Raw genomic sequence first — 19,941 nt, 5'->3', positions numbered from 1 at the left:
TGCTCTGTGCTCTGAACAAAATGATAAAGAAGCAAGAAAATGCCATAAAGAAGATTGTTTTATTATGAATAAACATGCAACAACGATTGACAGAGAACCGAGGTACAAAATATCAGCCTCTAATAGCCTTACAGAAAGTCACATTAAAATTACATATTGGGAACAATGGAATTAATTATAAGGAAAATATTCACATAAAACCTTGTTATTGCCAACAGTCAATTAATATTTCAAACTTTCTGATATACAAAAGCACTAAAATATAATTTATACACCCAGACTTTAGCAACCACACAGTCGAACGAATACTGCATTATTCATAATAATAATAATAATACATGAGATTCATATAGCGCCATTATCCATTTTAATTAAATGCTCAAGGCGCTTATTCAATCATATTTACTCATGCTGAACGACTTTGAAAATGATAATTCTAAGTATCAATTAATTTTTTTTTTTTTTTGTGAGGGGGGTCGTTTTGTTGTTATGTTTTCATTTAAGGGTTATATTGATTATAATTCTTTTCATCTCAAGAATCATCGTAGGTGTTAGAACAGTGGTGACCACAGTCTTTATGTCCGAATGGTCTACACTTAAATTATCTATACAAATCTAGACCAGAATCATTACAAAGCCCTTCCAAACATTCCAATGAACATTGATCCTGCACTATTAAAAAAAATCACATACTGAATTCATTGTTTTATAAGATACATTGATTGATGTAATGCATAAATGAATAACATATATACAGGACAACAAGGCTAAATATAAATAAATATAACATGTGCACACCTGAAGCATGTGTCAAATATCATATTATGTTCAGCATTTGAGTTGTAGAGAAATAGGAATTACTGTTGACATTTAATTAAAAATATGAATTTGCAACAAACATAAACATTTTGACAAAGGCACTTTCAAAATATGTAATTCGAATTTCCATTTGTATGAAAAGAACAAAAAATTACAAGATGAACTGCATCAAATGTTGATGAGGAAATTTGATCAGAGAATTTCTAACAGGTACTTTGCTAAGGAATTAGTTCATCATTTTGCCCTTGTCCCAAATCACCATGCAACAAACTTTTGAAGTTCTAAAGTTATATGACAATCGCTTGAATTGTATTAAATCAAACAATGTTATCTACAAGGTTCATTAAAGCTAATCTTGAGCTCTGGTATGGGAATCGTATTTTGATTGAAAATTGCTACAATTTATTCTGAATTGTTTATCCTGCAGTAGATTGGTTGTTTAAACCAGTAAAATAAAAACAAATACACTAAAACTTAATGAGCATCATCTTCGATAAAAACCACAACTCCCATTTGCACATAGTGACCTGTGTTTAATGGTGTCGGGTCTACTCGCCCGGATTTCCTTATCTTTCTATGCTCATTACTCAGCCACTTTAGATTTTCTACCTAAATTTGTTGCACAAGTCATTTGTTTATAATCTTCCCACATTCAGAGTAAGTTTTGTTGGAATCTGTGAAAAATTATTTTCTATATTTACTAGAACTCAAGTTTATCTATAAACTCTATTTATGGTATATACAGCTGGCATACCGAGCAATATTACAGTCATTCACTTTAAAACATTTTGAGTCCCTACATAAAACCAATAAACACACATGCTGACAAATCAGTTTCGTCCATATAAAGTTATAAACATAATATATCTAATATTTTCTAGAGTGGAAGAACTCTAATTATAATCATCAGTAGTTTGTCAACCGTGCAAAGTCCTTCTAAGAATCTCTAGTAACGATGTGTTTAGGAAAGACTTGGCAGGGTTTGTCATCAAGTCCAAATTAAGTACAACTGTGATCAAGGTACTAGGAAATAAATGATACCACAACATTTTAAAATCTATAGTAAAACAACAATAAAAACAAATTAATACCCTAAATTAAAATCCAGTAGAGTAAAACCATTTTGACAGAATCCAGAACATTGTGAATGATTACCAAGAACAATCGCTCTCTAAAATATAGAACATAGTGAAAGAAATTCTTTCTTTCTATCACTTCCATGCCCATAGTGGTCTTAATGTGATATCATTTCAACAATCAAGAACATTTCTCCTCTCTTTCAAGTACAAGATATATGTGCACATCGTTTTTAATTCAATAAATATCAATCAATGCAAGCCCATTGCATATACTTCACTTACCACATGAGCTATAAAGCACCTCGCTGGATTATCAACCTTAAAGATTCTGAAACAGAATGAAAGACTTCCTTGCATGTAATTATTACTTTCAGCTATATCAATACCATTACTACGTTTTGTGCACTTTACAGTGTGAATCATGTAGGTCTTATCACTAATGTATACATCACAATATCTGCCAGTCAGTCAGACAAGGAGATACTTGATGCTTGCAAATAATATATATATTTTCTCTCTTCACAAACGGTATACTACAAAAAATATATTGAACATCTTGCTCACTTGCAGGCACAGCTTATTATGTATTTATAAATACATTATGTAAATATCATCTAGAATACAATCGCAAACATTCCAAATACATCAGTTTTAAGTAGATACAGTACCGGTATACCAATGGATGATAATAAATAACAGTTCCTGGGTTTCTAATAGATGTATAAAAAGAAATATATTCTATCTCTCTCAGCCATTGGTGAAAGCATCATAGTTGTGGAAAGGCTTTATCTTGAGAAGATGTGACATTAAAGCTCATCCTTTATCTGACCAGTACTCTAAAAAATGAAAAGAAAATGAAAAAAGAAAATATTAGTGTTTAATGAGAAATCGAAAGGGAAATTAAAAGTGATTTCAGCTCTTACATATAGAAAGATTTTTATCAAATTTCATAATTTGATATTCAAAAGAATGGCGTGTATAATGTCTAACATGTCATCAATTCCATTAAAAATATCCATGATCCGTTTTTCATCACAATGAGTATGCATTCAAACTATTAACCAAATCATTATTATCTCTAGAGCACGATAGCATGTCAGGTTACTTTCCACACACTATTTCAACTTGGTTCTGTTATAACATCATAAAACAAGAATGGTCAGTAGAAGTGAGTAACCTATACACTTAGCAAACTAGTGAGTCTATATGATAACCTAGATTACTTATTTCATAACTTCATAATGCTGGGGTAATACCCTCAGGAAAAACAGTATTAATACTGATGAGACTACGCTGGTTAAACAAGAAATATTATTATTGTACTTACTTCTAAATTTTTAGTAAATTTCTGCTTGAGGTATGGAATAAGATACTGTGGTTCCTTCTGATAAACTTGTTCACCGAACCAATTCTGTGGATGGAAAATAAAACCAAAGAGTAGACATTAGAAAACAAAACCAAAATGATATCATGAAATATGAAATTGAGCATTTTAGAGTTTTTGAAGCAAACCTTAACCATTTCATTGCAACAATATTCTTCCACATGCAAGTATATGCTACTAGATAAATCTCAAGTGATGATTTCTTTCATTTATAACTTTACCTATCACAAGAATGATGGTCTGAGCTGTTCTTATTCTTATTTTGAAATATTTCCACTCCAAATATGAAAAGAAAAATAATCAACATCACACCAAAGTCTTGCATATGATCTATTATTAAAACTAAAAGAATGCTATCAAAGTCTTGATACTTACTTGTGAATATCCTTTAGTTTCTGTTCCTTTGTATATTCTGAGTGAGGGATAGCTTTGTATAGATGCTTGCCCACAGGTAGATTGGTAGGACTGACAGTTAATCTTACCAACCCGCACGTAACCTTTCAAAGCCTGTAATAATAATAATAATATTTAGCTTTTATATAGCGCTTAATACAATGTCTCTAAGCGCTTTACAAATATACTATTACCCCGGTCAATGGATTCACTGCTTGCCCGCACACACTGTGTGCACAATCTCCACTCCCTGGGGAGCATTCCAGCCAGGCATTACTCAACAACTGTTTGACCAACACTGACGGTCAAGATCAGGATTGAACATAATGACATTACGAAGAAACCCTGCTTACTTTTGCTTTATCATCAACCATCATTTCTTCTTTATCTTCTGATTGAGTTTGTGGGGGAGAATGAAAATTTCCTTTTTATTGTTTGATGGATATCAGGAAAAAAATAACTCTTAATATTCACATCAACAATAAAAGAAATGAGAAACATGTTTCTGCAATACTACATGTATCATAGAGAGGGAATTAACATCACATTTGATTTCACATGAAGGTTTGTACAACATGCATGCCATTTAGAGAGTCATATTCTTCAATTACAGTATGCAGATATTGGTACCAAAAACAACAAAAAATCACTATCTGTACTATAAAACCAAAGACTTTTGCAACAGATCTATATTTCATGAATTGTACATAACAGCCCTTTTCACACATAGAAACTATTGCAAATCACACAAATTTGTTTAATGTCAGTTTTGATCAAGTATTTTTCTGCATGAACTTCCAAAAATCTAAACCACTTGCAAAAACATGCCACCGGTTCATAAATGCGAAAGCTCTAGTGTTACAGAGTACATTCACACCTAGAAAGTCATGAAGGATTGCAGTCCATTAAAATTTAAATGTGAGTATACCTGTACAAGAAGCATTGTTCCTACCTTTGCCACTTCTTCAAGTGAAGGCATGTATGCCATACAGGGCCCACACCAAGGAGCATAGAAGTCTACCACCCATGGATCAGTGCTCCGGAGTACTAGGTCTCGGAAGTTACCCTGGGTGATGATCTCAACGGAGGTAGGGAGAAAGTTCTGTACCCATCCCATCAGAGCCATCACATCACGGTTCCAGCCTTGGTATGCACTGGGGAGAACAGGGGAAGTTATTTTTAGATTATTTTGTCATGAAATTTTAAGTAAAAACCAGTTCTGGTCATGCGATTGCATTGTGAAAGAAACATTGTGGAATCGATCAGAAAAGGTTGATCATCTAGCATATAAGTATTGGTGTACTGCAAGGTTCTGGAATCATCAAAATGATAAGAAATTTGGCCCAGTCTTGGTAAAGTTACAAGCACTGTACACAGAAAGATGTATATGGAACCACGCGATATCTAGCCAGTCCGGATAGATATTATAATTTACCGAATATATCAATTAGTAGGTGGTTTCCCGGCAAAATTTATATCATCACGTATTAGGCAAAACTTATTCTTTCACATGATTGGTAATAAGAGCTTCCATTTCATTTTTTGAGAGAAGGGCATTTTCAAAACTCGTCTATACCTTTAAACCTGCCATTCTCTGGTCACAAAGTTTGACTAGATGAAGCATACATAATGACTATGTCTATGAACACCCACCCTGAAAGCCAAACTGGTCTAAATGGTACCATTATCACAATAATTCTACCATCAATCTTAACAATCAAGCTTCACAAATTAATGAGTGAAAAAAATATTAATTGATTATTGCTTAAACTTATTTATGAAAATCAAATAAATTTTACGAGAAAGACTTTCTTGAGTTATTTGGCAATTCAAGAAATTTAATTTGGGAGTATTCATATATGTAAAATCCAAAATATTACAGATTGTACATTTGTTTCTGTATTTCAACAGCTTAGTTCAACATTTTCTAACTCAAAGAAGAAGAATGCTTCCATACACAACATTTATTGATCATTCTGATCTTTGACATGGTCTGTGATTAATACCTGAATCCACCTGCGCCTGTACGCCCCATAGGATAAGCTCTGATCGTAGGGTAGCTATTAACACCAAGCTGCACACACAGTGACGAGTGCTCTACACAGTCTACTGAACCTACATGAGCTGTACCATTCAGTTTCTGAGATGGGGATATAAACAAAGCTCAAATTATTTGAATATTGCATTCACACAAATAGCAATCCAGATAACCTTTGTTATACTGACATGAGATAATCACAATACATGTACATCACAACGTCCTTCCATTTTATGAAAGGATGCACATATATCACCCATACGTGTATATAGACTGTTTGTTTATCATGAGAATAGTTTAGAACTTCAAATTAATATTGTCATAAAAATTTCTCAATGCAAATCATACAATAACCAAAAAAGTAATCTATACTGTGAACAAATAAACAATGAAGTAAATGATAATATCTTCATTTTTTATTGGATTGCATAAAACAACTTGCAAATGCATATTTCATAGTAATAAAAATCAAACAGAAATCAGATATCAGAACTAGAGTTCCCTGATAAGGCAAAATTTAATACCATTTGAGTCCTTGCAAATATTATTTTGGATAAGGCGATGTCAAAGATGAAATTAGAAGCTGTAACAGAACTCACTTTGGCAAACTTTCTCCATTCTGGCATAAGAGCTTGACACGGTCCACACCAAGGTGCATAGAAGTCAACCAACCAGAGATCACCCTTGGCTCGGTTCTTAACCAAGCTATCAAACAGGTCTTGAGAGAGGGTTATCACTTTGGGGTTGAGTGTGTCCTGAGATGAATAAGAGGGAAGGTTCAAATGAGATACATGAAGAAGAGTTGCATGCAATCAGTTTGAGAAGGCAACCTGAGCAGCTTTTCACAAAACCATCGTAAGTACAAGTTCACTGATATTGCATTGAAGTGCGTGTATTACATTTAACACATGATTCAATGGGATTTTGGTGGACTTGTACTTGGACGGATTTGTGAAAGAATGCCCAGGAAGACGGGATAAAATGAGTCCGCTTCATCTCATCACACCTAAATGTTCTGCTATGGAAGGACATGTTATCCCATCCCATGATATCATGTTCTCTACCATGACATAAAATTCTAAAAGTAAAGACAACAATCAAAAGTGTTTATTATTGGCAATCTGTACTCACAGTTGACATTTTGAACAAAAGTGTTGGGAAGTAAGTCTGAATATGGCAAATACTATTTGTACAAGTACAAGTTTCTAATACAAGTGTTCCCTTGGATATCATATTAAATATAGTTAACAACTGAATTATTCACATCACTTGTAAATATGATATTTTTGTGTTTTTTGTAACTCATGGGTAAAAGGTGGACTGATTGAATCAGGAACTTTGCTGAACACTTTTAAAAGTAAGCTTTAATATGTCACATTCTCGAGACAAATCAATTTTTCACATACTTTAAAAAATGACAAAACTTGGTAATATAAGGGTATGAATAATGTAGTTGTTAAATGTAGATCTTAAGCATTAAAATGCGATATACAATGTACCTCAATAAATTCTTGAATAGCATGTGAATTTGAGAATCCCACGCTAACATGAGGTTTAGAATCATTGAAGAAGACTGTCGTAGGATAAGACCTGATGTTCTGCTGACTGCATAAAGCCTGATGAGTGGTGCAGTCTACCGTTCCAAAGTTGACGTAAGGCACACGAGACGCTGCTTTACGAACCTCAGGGAGTAACTGTTTACATGGAGGGCAATGCTACAACAAAATAAAAAAAGAAAAACTGGTGTGTACATTAACTGAATATGAATTATGATTAGTAGGTGAAAGATTTAAAGCTGTACAAATTTCTTCCAAAGTACAAACTCACAAAGAACTGTTTATGGATAGGAATATACAAATTATGAAGGTATTTTGCATGTCTTTCCATCCTGCCTAGGAGATATCTTCAGTGCAGGAAGCATGTCCCAGAATGATAACAGTGAAAGGCATATTTTGCCTTGAAACCAAGAGACCAGGGGTGTGTTTCACAAAGATCCTAAGTCGAACTTAACTCTAAGTTGAACTTAAAAATTATGGAGGGCCATTTGTAGCCTTAAAATAAAATGTATTCAAAAGCGAAAAATCAAGTATTTTAGACTTATTTTTTTAAATTCCACATCAAGAACATGAAATTTCCTTAATAATAGAAAATATGGATGATTTGAATCAACATTTTATGCCTTTTAAAACAGCTTTTACAAAATATTTTCAAAGATGCTAACAGCTTTCCACTATTGTTAAGTCCAACTTAGAGATAAGTTCAACTTAGAATCTTTGTGAAACACCCCCTCTGGACTTACCGGTGAGAAGAAGTCCACAAACCAAAGCTCTCCACTGTTAATGACTGGGTCAGGGAAGTCCTTAGGACCAAGAACTCGTAGACGAGAAGTTAGACCATGTCTGGCAAAGGCTGCTATATCCTGCGCAAACAAACGTCCTGCAAGAAAATACATCAAGTTGAACGTCTTTAGAATGAGATAAAAGCTCATTCCTAAGTGGTATGCAAGTACATAGGTCTAGTGGAGAAGTGGAAATTGAACAAAATCCAAGTTTCTTCCTGAAAACAGCACCGATGTCCTTAGGCAAGGAAATAGTTAACATGTGCCACCATAATTTACCCAGGTCTAGTTAATGATAGCCTTGTAGGAACAAATTCTTAATGCTGTGAGCATCTCCTCATGGAATCTCCACTAAAGCTGAAGCTAGGGTAATGACATCAGGTGCACAATACTGTCCAGAAAACATGCTTAACAAAATCTATTTTTAAAATCATTTTTTCAATTTTATAACCAAGTCAATACCTAATAGAAATGTTATGAAGAAGTCATAGTAGTGCTATTAGCAGTCATTCAACACAATAAATGATTAATATCAGTATCATGTGAGGGTGGCTAGCTTACCATGGTGAAACTCATGGCCTCCTCCTTTCCTGAAAAGCGCCACCTTTGGCAGATGTGTGCCAAGGTAGAGATCGTCACAGAGAGCTTGGTCTGTACTGCAATTGAACTTCCTCACCTGGCAAGATCAGAGAGAGAAGGAAGGCATAAAAAGGCTTAAAAAGGCTTAAAAAAGTTGGAAGGGACGAGAAGAGATCGTTTGCCTATTCCTCTAATATTGGGGAAATTACCCTACATGTTTACAAATATGAAAATATACAATTCAATCCATTTTTATTCCATTCGTCATATAAAAACATACATAATTATTACATTGATATTTACAGATAAGTAAAGAACATACAAATAACATTTACGAAAGATTACCATAAAATACAAATATATATACGAATGAGAAACCGGCAAGAAAGAACAATGATGTGGTGCTGGTCCCTTGCGACATAATAAAGAATTTTAACCTATAACACTTAACACCTTACACCTTACACCTAACGCTTAAAACCTGATACACATCTAATAACATGCAATTCACAAAAAACGTAATTGTTTGTATCTCTTTTTAAATGTGTTCAGAGTTGGGCAAAGATAACAAGATGTAATGCTCTTTCATTGATAAAGTATTTTGTGAAAATTGTCAGATAGCAGTTATTTCAAGTTGTTGATAGTAGGTAACAGAAGCACTCATGTACTCCAGCTCAGCATTACTATTATTAGAACAACAAATTGCTGAATAAATATAATGAAGAAATACAAACAAAAGTATGCATACATGGGTCTAGGAATAAAAAAATTAATAGCGATTTCGATTTATCACTTCAAGAGTAAAGATATCAATTTAACAAATATTGTTACTAAACCTGAAACTGGTATACTTCTTCTACATGAAAGTATTAGTGAAGAAAAGTAAAAAAAGACTCTTCGAAAAGATCGGCACGCAATAGTTAGACATGAAAGCATAAAGTGTATACGTTTTCTTTACCATGAGCTAGCCCCCCCCCCCCCCCCTGATAACTTAGAAAGTAATGTCATCACTATAAGAAGATCTTACCTTCATATCTGTTAGGAGATGAGGGAGTTTCTTGAGTTCAAGGTCATCATCTCCAGCCTTCTTCATGAAGTAGGTCACCACTGGAGGGGCTTCACCACCGACCTCAAGGGCTTGCCTTGCTTCCTGTGAGAGAGTGTATATTTTAAAGTATAACTGTTTTAGCTGCTGAATGATATACTTGCTACAAGCTGACAAAGAGTAGTATCTCAATGGAATAATCATCAACAATTAAATTTAAGATTTGATAAAAAATGTGAATAAATAAATATATGGGTAAGATAGCAAAGAATGTACATGTACATGTATCCAACGATCTGCAGACACTTTGTACCCAAATGATGTGTGTTCTTTAAAAAAAAAAACATTATCATGCATATGAAATGATTGGCTTCCTTTCCAATGAAAGGTCACAAAAACATAATCCTTCTACTCTTAATTTGTCTCATTCAACTCTTAATTTGTCTCATTCAACTGTCATACAGTACATGCTCAAGTAAGAGCCCACAGTTAGTTAAAACCTTATTTTAATGTTACATATTTTAATTAAAAAGAGCCAAATACAAACCTGTAATTCAGCACTTGTGAATGAAGAGAGATCTGGTAGTTGTTTGAGAATCTCATCTGCCATCTGCTTAGGTTGCTCAAGCTCCAGTTCCTATCAGAATCAAACAAAACGATAGGATGGAGAAAAAAAGGCAAAAGAAGGGAACATTTCTAGAATGTACAGTAGTATATACAGAAAAAACTCACTTAAATGGATCTAAATGTCAACCCAAGATGTATCTTTGGAATATGTATTACAGGATCTTAAAGGTAATACAAAGTTTTGGTATGGGATCATGAATTTGGTTTTAATGAACATATTGAAAGCATATGCGATCGTACAATATTCAGTGATCATTGGCGTGATTGAAATCGAGTGTAAAGTGATGAAATAGTAATAATAAACTGTTTATGTTGTATAGCTCCCTCTCAAGGTCAATATATTAATTTAGCTATAAAACAATGTTTCTTGACCCAAATCGACCGATTGGCTATTACCGTTTGGAAATTATATATCACAACTACATATTCTGAGATTTTCATGGTCGCAGCTACCATTGTATGGCCGTAGGCGCTATTTGAAATTCATCAAAATATACCGGGAGCACCAGTAAATTTCTATATTCAATTTATCTCAAAATCAGAAGTGTTTTAGGGGCTAAATTTTCTAGAGCTTATAATACATCCACAGGGGCATCCAAATATATCAAAATTGAAAATAATCACTATCCAGCCAATTTTCAAGATTTCCCAAAACTTTGTATTACCTTTAACCTACTAGTTTTTCAAGACAAGATTTACTTAATAATATTTAACAACAACTTCATCTCAATGCCTAAGGATATGAAATAGAAAAAAAATAATGATACATTTAAAAGAATTAAGCACAAAAGAGGTAACATAATTATTCAATTTCTCACCAAAATCTTATTGGACTAGAATACACACAAAACAACCAATGATGATGATACACATCCCAGAGAAAGAGATTCTTGATCCTACCTTTCCTCCCTTGGTGACTTCTTTAGCCTTGTTATAGAAGCGTATTGTAGACTCTTCAATCTTGAGCTTGGTACAGAGCTGGGATGATGCTGAGCAGTCTACTGACCCAACACTCACTACCTTATTCTGTGCATAAAACACAAAACACAAAGGAGAGGCTGAAAACACATGGACATCGAAACAATGCAGCAATACAAATTGAACCAAAAAGGAGCATAATTTTAATGTTGTTTGTACATGAACAAGAGAGCGTCCATATAATAATCATTTATCAATTGGAGACCACATGTATGGATCAGAAAAATGTAAGCAGTAATGAAATTCCATTTCACTTGTCTACTACACTATGAAACGATTTTTGTTTCAAACTAATCTTTTTATTCAAAAGAGTTACAATATTCATAATTCAACACTTACCAAGATGGCTGCTAATTTGAGTTGATCATCTCTATCTAAACAACCCACACTGGCCATATCATGCGTATCTTCATCTTCAGTTCCTGAGGAGTAAAACAAACATTAAAGAAATGTATGATGTTATATTCCTACAAATATTTAGACAAATTATAACCCCATTAGGTTGGCATTTTCTGCTGTAGTACATTTATATTCCATTCCAAAGTAAAATAGTTGAAGTGTGCCTTTCAGAGAAATCCTATCAAAATTATACTTTGATAGCAGAAATGCGCATGCTGTAAAATTAATGAAAATCAATGACAGCTCAATTTATTAATTTAAATGATTCACAAAATTGATTGAATACACATATGATAATTTAAAGAGCATTCTCTTGCTCAAAAGCTTCAAGAGAAAGGTTCTAATGCAACTAAAGCTCACACTGTACATGTTATGTCTCTGAGAACAGATTAAGGCATCCAAGCAACGATGAAGCTGTAAGAATATTGATTTGAAAACCACACATGTATGAACAAGGCTTACCATACATGTATGAAGAGAGCTTACCTACAGGAGAGCCACAGTATGAGATCAACCAGGGATGATTTTTAGCTTCATCAGCTAACAGAACCTTCTTAAAGTTACCTGTATCAACAAAGTAATACATCAATAAACAATATCATAAATCTGCAACAATTGTCTTCTCAAAATTACATGAAACAAAAAAATATATTTTCCATATCATATGCATTCTGCCCTGTTGCAAAATCAATATTCATATAGTAACACCACACTTTTATCTGCAATGTATTGCTTTGTACAATATTTTTTAATTTTTTAATATCCTCTTATGTTCTGAAATATTCAGGAAGATGTTATGTTTGCTGATATCTTTCCTAAAAATCTGACTGTACAATAATGATTGTACATAATAACTTTGGTCATCATATACTTATGTCAAAGCAAGTGCATGGGTGTAAATTATTGACCATTGTCAAACAGTCTATGTAAATACTTCTTTTCTCAAATTTCTTTTGACAGATGTTTGAATTCTCACATCCTAGCATTATGAGGTACATATTACTACACCAGTCAACTAGCATACCATAAACTAATCAACTGCATGGGAGAAGCCAGATTTGAATTTAAAATATTTATGGTTATATGTCGAAGAGAGCAAACAGTTTTGATAACTCAAAAGGAAAGGGGGTACCGTATCTATGACAACAGTCACAATAGCATGGAAATATCTTCCAAATATGTTCCTCTTTTGGATTGGATATGTGATAAATTCTGAGACTGAAAAGTATTTTAACATAAACTAGATTGATTGGACTGGTCACTCACCTATCCACAGTGGATGGATGGTCACATCAACAAGATTAAGAGCAAACTTGACTAATGGTTCTAGTGACCTCGTCCCGGTGTACTCCTCATGCTAAACATAGAGAAAACATGAAGCAATGGTCAAGATTTTCAAGATTTCAAATTTATTCATGTTTCCAACAAAACATTACAAATCAATTATAAGCATTTAAAACAAATTTAAGAAATACATGTTGGAAACAGAGGGGTCCACTAAAAAGCAATGCTTGTACAAGTGTGAACACCTCAAATGAAGCTTAGGAATAATGAGTAATTAAATTAACTAATCTATAACTACAAAAAAAACTACAAAATAGGGGGGAAAAAGGGGGGAATGCCAACAGAGACGAGAAAGGCACAAGACAATACTATACACGACAAAGATAGAAGAACACGGTCATAATACAAAGAGTAGACAATGACAAAAAGAAGTGAGAGATCAAGGGTACAGAAAATAATACTAAAAGATGAGCTGCATGTGGGGTTGAGAAGAAGATAAGGAAAGAGAAATGCGCGTTAGAAAGGAAATAATCATGAGAAGGAACAATATAATATATCAAATTACATCTTGGGTCAGTGAGCTGAGAATGATCTTGTATTAAGTAAAAGCAACAACGGCATATAATTCAATGAGGTTTCTATTACGATGGCCAGTTCGACCACATTAACCAATTGGATATTTGGTGTTCGTGATAATATTTTAAAACAGGTAAAGAGAAAACTTCACCAAACTTGGCCCACAATCCTTGTGAACAGGTCCTTTTTTCTTTTCTATATGCCACAAAAAGGTAAGAGCTTCTTTCCTACTCCACAGCCAAACATAATATCAATGGTCTACATGCAATTATATCATCTCACTTAGTGAATTTCACAAACACTGCACTCTTCTTTAAAATTTCTGTGATATTACAGGCCTTTATACACATTGAAAAATAGCATTTAATGACCCATTGTAAGATTATTTACCTAGTTCATGATATTGTCTGAAAATAGAATCCAATATGCTAATATCAGGTTCATTAGCAAGTCATCAAATGTGTTATTACACTTTGAGCCAGTACATACATTTATTATACTATCTGTAGCATCTAGGCCTATATTCTTGACAGTATTTCGGCCTATAATATATTCACTCTTGAGAGCATCAAAGAATAGTCATTGGTGGCATTTCAGAATTTATTTTAATTATCTATTGAGTACTGTTAGTCACATAAAAATAAGCGCAGGACATTACTTGACAACTGTAATCCTTACCTTTGGGTAGACAAACAGCGTAGGGAATCTCTTCACATTCTGAGCTGTACATAGAGGGCGATCATCCCAACAGTTCACTGCTCCTACGCGGATCACTCCCTCTACCTCCTTCGCAAACTCTCTCCACTACAACAGATATAGAAACAAAAGAGAGGGAGAAAGCGATGGGATAGTAACACAGTCAACCTACATATTGTATGTTAAAGTTGCTCATGCATGGGTATATAGAGGGCAGCACACGTACGTACACACAGGAGAGTAATATCCGCTGGCTCAGTGTTATGTAGTGATCGCCAAGTTGCCTACTTTATGAACGACTATATACCCACGCATGAAAATCTTTAACTATAACATAAATAGAGTTATCAAATAATGAACATTATAACACAGGCTACATATAAAAGCATTTGAAGAATATGAGAAAGAAAGAGAGATGGGGAAAGTTAATAAGGCATCTTGAAGTACCACTGCCTTCTGCTTTGTTCTTTAAAAAAAATATATATATAATACCAAAACGTTTTGAAATTATATCATTCCTCGGTCAAGAGACAGTTAATACTCTATCATAGAGTCTTTTTGTAAAATCATTCATGCATCAACTTGACTTGGTGCTTTAATGCACACACTCATTCAATTTGTATTTGCTCTCCTTTGACATGTATATTCAGCATACAGATAGACTCCGATCCTGCACAAGTGATTTGATCTCTTAGTGTTATCACGCACTAAAACATAAACATGATTTGTTTTGAGAGAATGTCCAAATGAAAAATGTAAACATGACTTGTTTTGAGAGAATGCTAAAATGAGGGATGGTCTGTACATTGATTGTAGACATAATGTGAAAGCATTGCAAAGTCTATACAAAATAAATGAAAGTGACTATGATAAAACAAAACAGTTCTAAATCAGAATTCAAAGCTATTAATAAAAGAAAGATGGTTTAAGAATTTACTAAAATTTGTATTAATAGCCAAAATCTATATGTATATAGTACATAAATTTTAAGTTGACAATGAATTCATTTTTTCACTTTGATTCCTACAAAATCAACTTATTATTCTTGAAATGGTCTACAAGTATTGTCTGCCTTGAGGGGCAGAGTTAAAACTTTTGACCAAGGTGATCTCGAAACTGTACTGTGATCTAGGACAAAATCGAGGGGCATATTGTAGTCTGGAGATGACAGAGGAGCTACAGAATAAAGGTCAATAGAAATATAATTAGTTTTAAGGGTCTGTATTAGGTAACAGGAGGTTAAGGATGTTATATAAAATTGCCAACTTGAAGAGTTTTGAACTTACAGCTGGAGCTAGATCATGGCAATGATGACATCTTGGGGAGTAGAAATTCACAATCCAGATATCCTCTCCAAACACAGATTGTTCTGAATTAATGTAAACAAAAATATTGATTACTCTCTTTGTTTTCCTTAAGTTCACAAATACTCTATTCAACTTCCTAATTATTCTAAGGCTTTCAAGACATTCTTTGTAAAAGCTTTGTAGAAGGACAAGAAATGATGCGTTATCCATAATACATTTAGGCTCAAGCAGGGGAGGGGTGTGTTTCTTTGGTAAAAAATTAAATGGTGTGGTTTCCCTCCATGCATTAGATTAATCTCACTAACAAAGATGAAGAGATAATTGTCATCGACCCAGCAAAAGGGCGTACGTGGGTGAATTCCAAACACACTTATAGCACTCTCTTGCTAGAAAACTTCTGATGGATAAACATCTGATGTAACTCACCAAAATCTGATTTGCTGAGTGTAACAATCTCAGGGTCCTCATCATATAAACCTGTAGAAAGAAAGAAAATATTTATATCAAAACATAATCAATAATACAGATTTACAAACTTTTAAAGAAATCTTGGGATCCTTATATGACCTGTTCTAATAAGTTTAATAATAACTAAGCATTTGCTGAATAATGAATAACGTTGTCTCTGCTGCCAAAAAATGAATTCACTGTTTTGATATATTTTGTTATGAGTAAAGAGATGAACTTTTTCCATAATCACTATGACTACAGGCACATAAAAGTACATATTTGAGACACAGACATCAAATTGGTTGATCAGTCACTTACCAAATTCTGTCTTGTAGAACTGCCAGCTTTCATATTTATTATATCGCTGATTCTGTTCTTTCAAACCTTCCTCACCAAATCGATCATACTTCTTTCTAAGATCGTCGTCCTTTAGCACTTCATACGCTCGATTGATGCGCACAAATTTGTCATGGGCCTTGGGATCATCCTATTTATAAGAACACAAATTGATGTTCTTTTGTCAGGTTTACAAGAAATAAAATGAACTCATCTTCACAACATAGTTTGGGGGAATCAACAATTTGTAAATATTGATAGTCATCTTTCATTGAAAAGTGTTGACACTTCCAAACATAAAGAGTTACATTGCATTAAAATCAAATACAACATCAGAAAGAAAATGGACTCTAAAAGTGATATTAGCTCTTTCTACTCTTGCACTAAAACATTTAATTTGATTTGCAGTTATACAATCTAAATCAAAATGTACACTACCCAAGTACAGAATTGGGTCCTTTTTGACCAAAAAAAATAATACCTGTTCTAACATTCCATCCCTTATACCAGATCAAAGAGGAACCTATGGTGCAAGACCCGGAAGCTGGGACATACCTCCCCCACACCCCCTTGAAGTTAGACGTGGAAGCTTGGCAGCTGGAGACGGCTTTCTTCCAGACGCTTTGGTATTCAAGGTAAATCAGCAAAGATATCTTATTTGGTACAAAAGATTTGATGTAGACATCTTTGAGATAATTTACCTGATTCTTATCCGGATGCATGGTTAAAGCAAGACGTTTGAAGGCTCGTCTGATATCCTTGGCATCTGCATCCCTCTCTATACCAAGTAACTCATAGAAATCCTCCGACTGTACAATCCCAATCAGTGCTACCAGAGTGAGAGCAATCAAGAAGGTAGACTTTCTGGACATCCATGGTGAGCTTGATGGATCCCCCATGGTTGCTGGTGGTGGTGGTATAACTTACCCCTCTCTAATGATGAAACTCTAAGAAAACAAACAGACAAAATGAGACATATCAACATATCCACATGAATATTGTCTTGATTGGGATTCTTCTAGGCCTAATAGCTACCTTTCTTTCCTGGGCAGCACTTCCCAAACCATCACAAGTACGTCTAGTACAACTTCAAGTTTGCTAACTGTTACCTTATGCTTTCTTATATAGAGCCTCCCAGACTACAAATACTAATAGCCAAAATGTGCAGACTATATGAAATTGTAGCCGCCCGCGTCCACCTTGGCTTTTATGCACTCCAGCAAGTCAATGCTAATGTGTATTGACCTCTAGCGCTGCACTCCACTACGTTCTAATAGGCAGCAATTGCACACATGAATAGTCAACACACAAATAACACACAAATGCACACAATTATGCTGATGTGGCTGCAGTGTAAGCAAGTTTTACAGTTGATGACTCACTATTTTAATTTTGAAATTACTCTTTCTAACAACATCGGTGAGTTTAAAAAATTGTATTTTACTGCCATTTATGTGTGATCAATTGTCACTAAATAACCGATTTTGAGTTGAAATCAGTTGAGTGTTGTACAGTGGTGTTTCAAATGTTGAGAATCAATAGAACAGGTTTTAATACACAGCCAGCTAGCCAGGATAGTAATGCAGCTATTGTGTGTGTGGCTTTTATGTCGGCCCCAGTGACGCAGGCCAGCCACCCAGTCGGCAGCCATCCGTCGTACCGGCGAAGCAGTTGACAGTTGTACTGCGGCTCAGCCTTACTCGGCCTCGGAAGGCTCCGTTGACGCCGGTCGGCCGATGCACTTCTTAACGTTTACCAATATCTTTATAAGTTCACAAATACAATTCTGAATATTTATTTTGTTGAAATGAATGACATTAAACGTATTATGAAAACATGAAGTTGACAAAATTTGCATTTTCTTACCGGGAAACCAACGACCGAGAGGGAATCGCCAATGTAAACGTGTACGTAATTCCAACAGTTATGGTGTCCTAGAGGTAAAGAAAAATTTTGAAAAATCCTCCGAGTTCCAAGACGACTGGTAATGAAATCCACTATAGCAAGCTTGATATTAAAAAAAAAAAGGGGGGGGGGGGGTGTGCGACCAAAACAAGTTTACCAACTGAAATGTATGAGATTTACACATGTATCCACATTTTTGTTTGGGGGATGCTGGTAGTGTCCAACGCCATCCGCCAACTAGAGAGCTGAGGCCTTGAAATCCAAGCAAATCTAAAAGAAATCAGAACTGTCAGCTAGAAGCAGACTACTGCAAATTATAACGAAATGGGACAAAACATAAGGGGTGGTATTCTTATAAGTTAAGCCGGGACTAAGTCCAGACTAAACAAGAATTTTAGTTCACACTTCTATGGAATACTAGGTTTCATCTTCCTCCTTCAATATTCATGACAAAGGTAATCTACCAAAGACTTTGTTGAAATTCAGTTCGTACTCATATTATCTTTTTCTTCCCATTTCATTGCAAAATTAATTTTTTGGACACTTTTCATTGAAGGATTAAAATAATCTGTACAGGGTAAATTAGTTTGCAACAGGCACTCCTTAAAAGTGTGAACTAACTAAGTACGCGCTAACTTAGTACGCGCTACCGGAATACCACTCAAGAGTGTTATGGATTTTTAAAAAATAAAATGAATCACTATACTTGTGTGAATTTCAAATTGGGTGAATCGGTAATGTAACTGTGGTTTAGTGCCGGACAACTTTCTCATTTCTTTCAACACACAAAGTGACTTTAATTTTATTTAGTACCCCAAAGTGTATAACTCGGGCGGGTCTATTCTTTTTTAAGGACCTATGATAATATCTTATTCATCATAAATTCTGAGTAGTGCCCCAAGAAAATGAGAATTAATGAAATTGTTATACACTACAAACGGGAGAGTTTCCGTGACTAAATCACAATCTCCTGGCAAAATCGTCCATCTGAGATTCACGTAGCTATACATGACTGTATATGGATCTCATATTTCAAACATTGATAGTTCTCTTATTATTGGTCTGATTTATATCAAACTTTCCCCCATCACGATTCTCTTAATTGCAGCTGCTATTATAATAATCACACTAGAAACTCATGTTTCTAGTATTTGTAAGTCAGTCAGATATCAACTGAGAAATCTAGGTTTTATTAGGAAATACTTAAGTCGTTCAACCACAGAGAAACTTGTACATGCTCTTATTTCATCACGCTTAGATTTCTGTAATTCTATTCTCTATCTGCTCCCTAACACACAACTTTCTCGACTCCAGAAACTGCAAAATACTGCTGCACGTATTGTCACACTTTCTTCTCGTAGAACCCACATCACCCCCATTCTCAAAACTCTTCACTGGCTCCCGGTATGTGACCGAATTATTTTTAAGTTGTTGTTGCTAGTTTTCCATTCCTTGTATGACTCTGCTCCTTCCTACAATATCAAGTTGATTGTTAAGTATAAGCCTACAAGACATCTTCGTTCATCTCAATCCTCCTTATTAGTTGTCCCTAAGACGCGCAGTTCCTGGGGGGATAGAGCATTTTCTCATTCTGGTCCGTCCCTTTGGAATAAGCTGCCAGTTAGTATTCGTAATTTAACTACCCTTCATGCCTTCAAAGTTGCTCTAAAAACCCATCTCTTTCTAAACAGTGCTATCTAATCATGTC

At 34.5% G+C, this 19,941-nt stretch overlaps 1 protein-coding gene across 1 annotated transcript; it reads right to left on the bottom strand.

The window, feature by feature from the left end:
- Positions 1-40: 40 nt before the first annotated feature.
- Positions 41-18,268, bottom strand: LOC577666 (dnaJ homolog subfamily C member 10). Its single transcript, XM_030976524.1, has 21 exons — positions 18,195-18,268; positions 17,030-17,275; positions 16,311-16,479; positions 15,969-16,019; positions 15,522-15,604; positions 14,218-14,343; positions 12,946-13,036; positions 12,166-12,243; positions 11,620-11,702; positions 11,203-11,328; positions 10,223-10,312; positions 9,658-9,780; positions 8,613-8,727; positions 8,013-8,149; positions 7,213-7,428; positions 6,313-6,468; positions 5,682-5,815; positions 4,628-4,829; positions 3,658-3,789; positions 3,226-3,309; positions 41-2,734 (listed from the first exon to the last, which is right to left on the bottom strand). Exons 2-21 carry the CDS (start codon positions 17,225-17,227, stop codon positions 2,705-2,707), a joined length of 2,424 nt encoding a protein of 807 aa, XP_030832384.1. The 5' UTR covers positions 17,228-17,275; positions 18,195-18,268; the 3' UTR covers positions 41-2,704.
- Between the last annotated feature and the right edge of the window lie 1,673 nt (positions 18,269-19,941).

This window comes from Strongylocentrotus purpuratus, unplaced genomic scaffold (assembly GCF_000002235.5).
Source record: "Strongylocentrotus purpuratus isolate Spur 01 unplaced genomic scaffold, Spur_5.0 spur5_contig_870, whole genome shotgun sequence".
Taxonomy (NCBI): Eukaryota; Metazoa; Echinodermata; class Echinoidea; order Camarodonta; family Strongylocentrotidae; genus Strongylocentrotus; species Strongylocentrotus purpuratus.
This window is presented reverse-complemented; position numbering and strand designations above follow the sequence as displayed.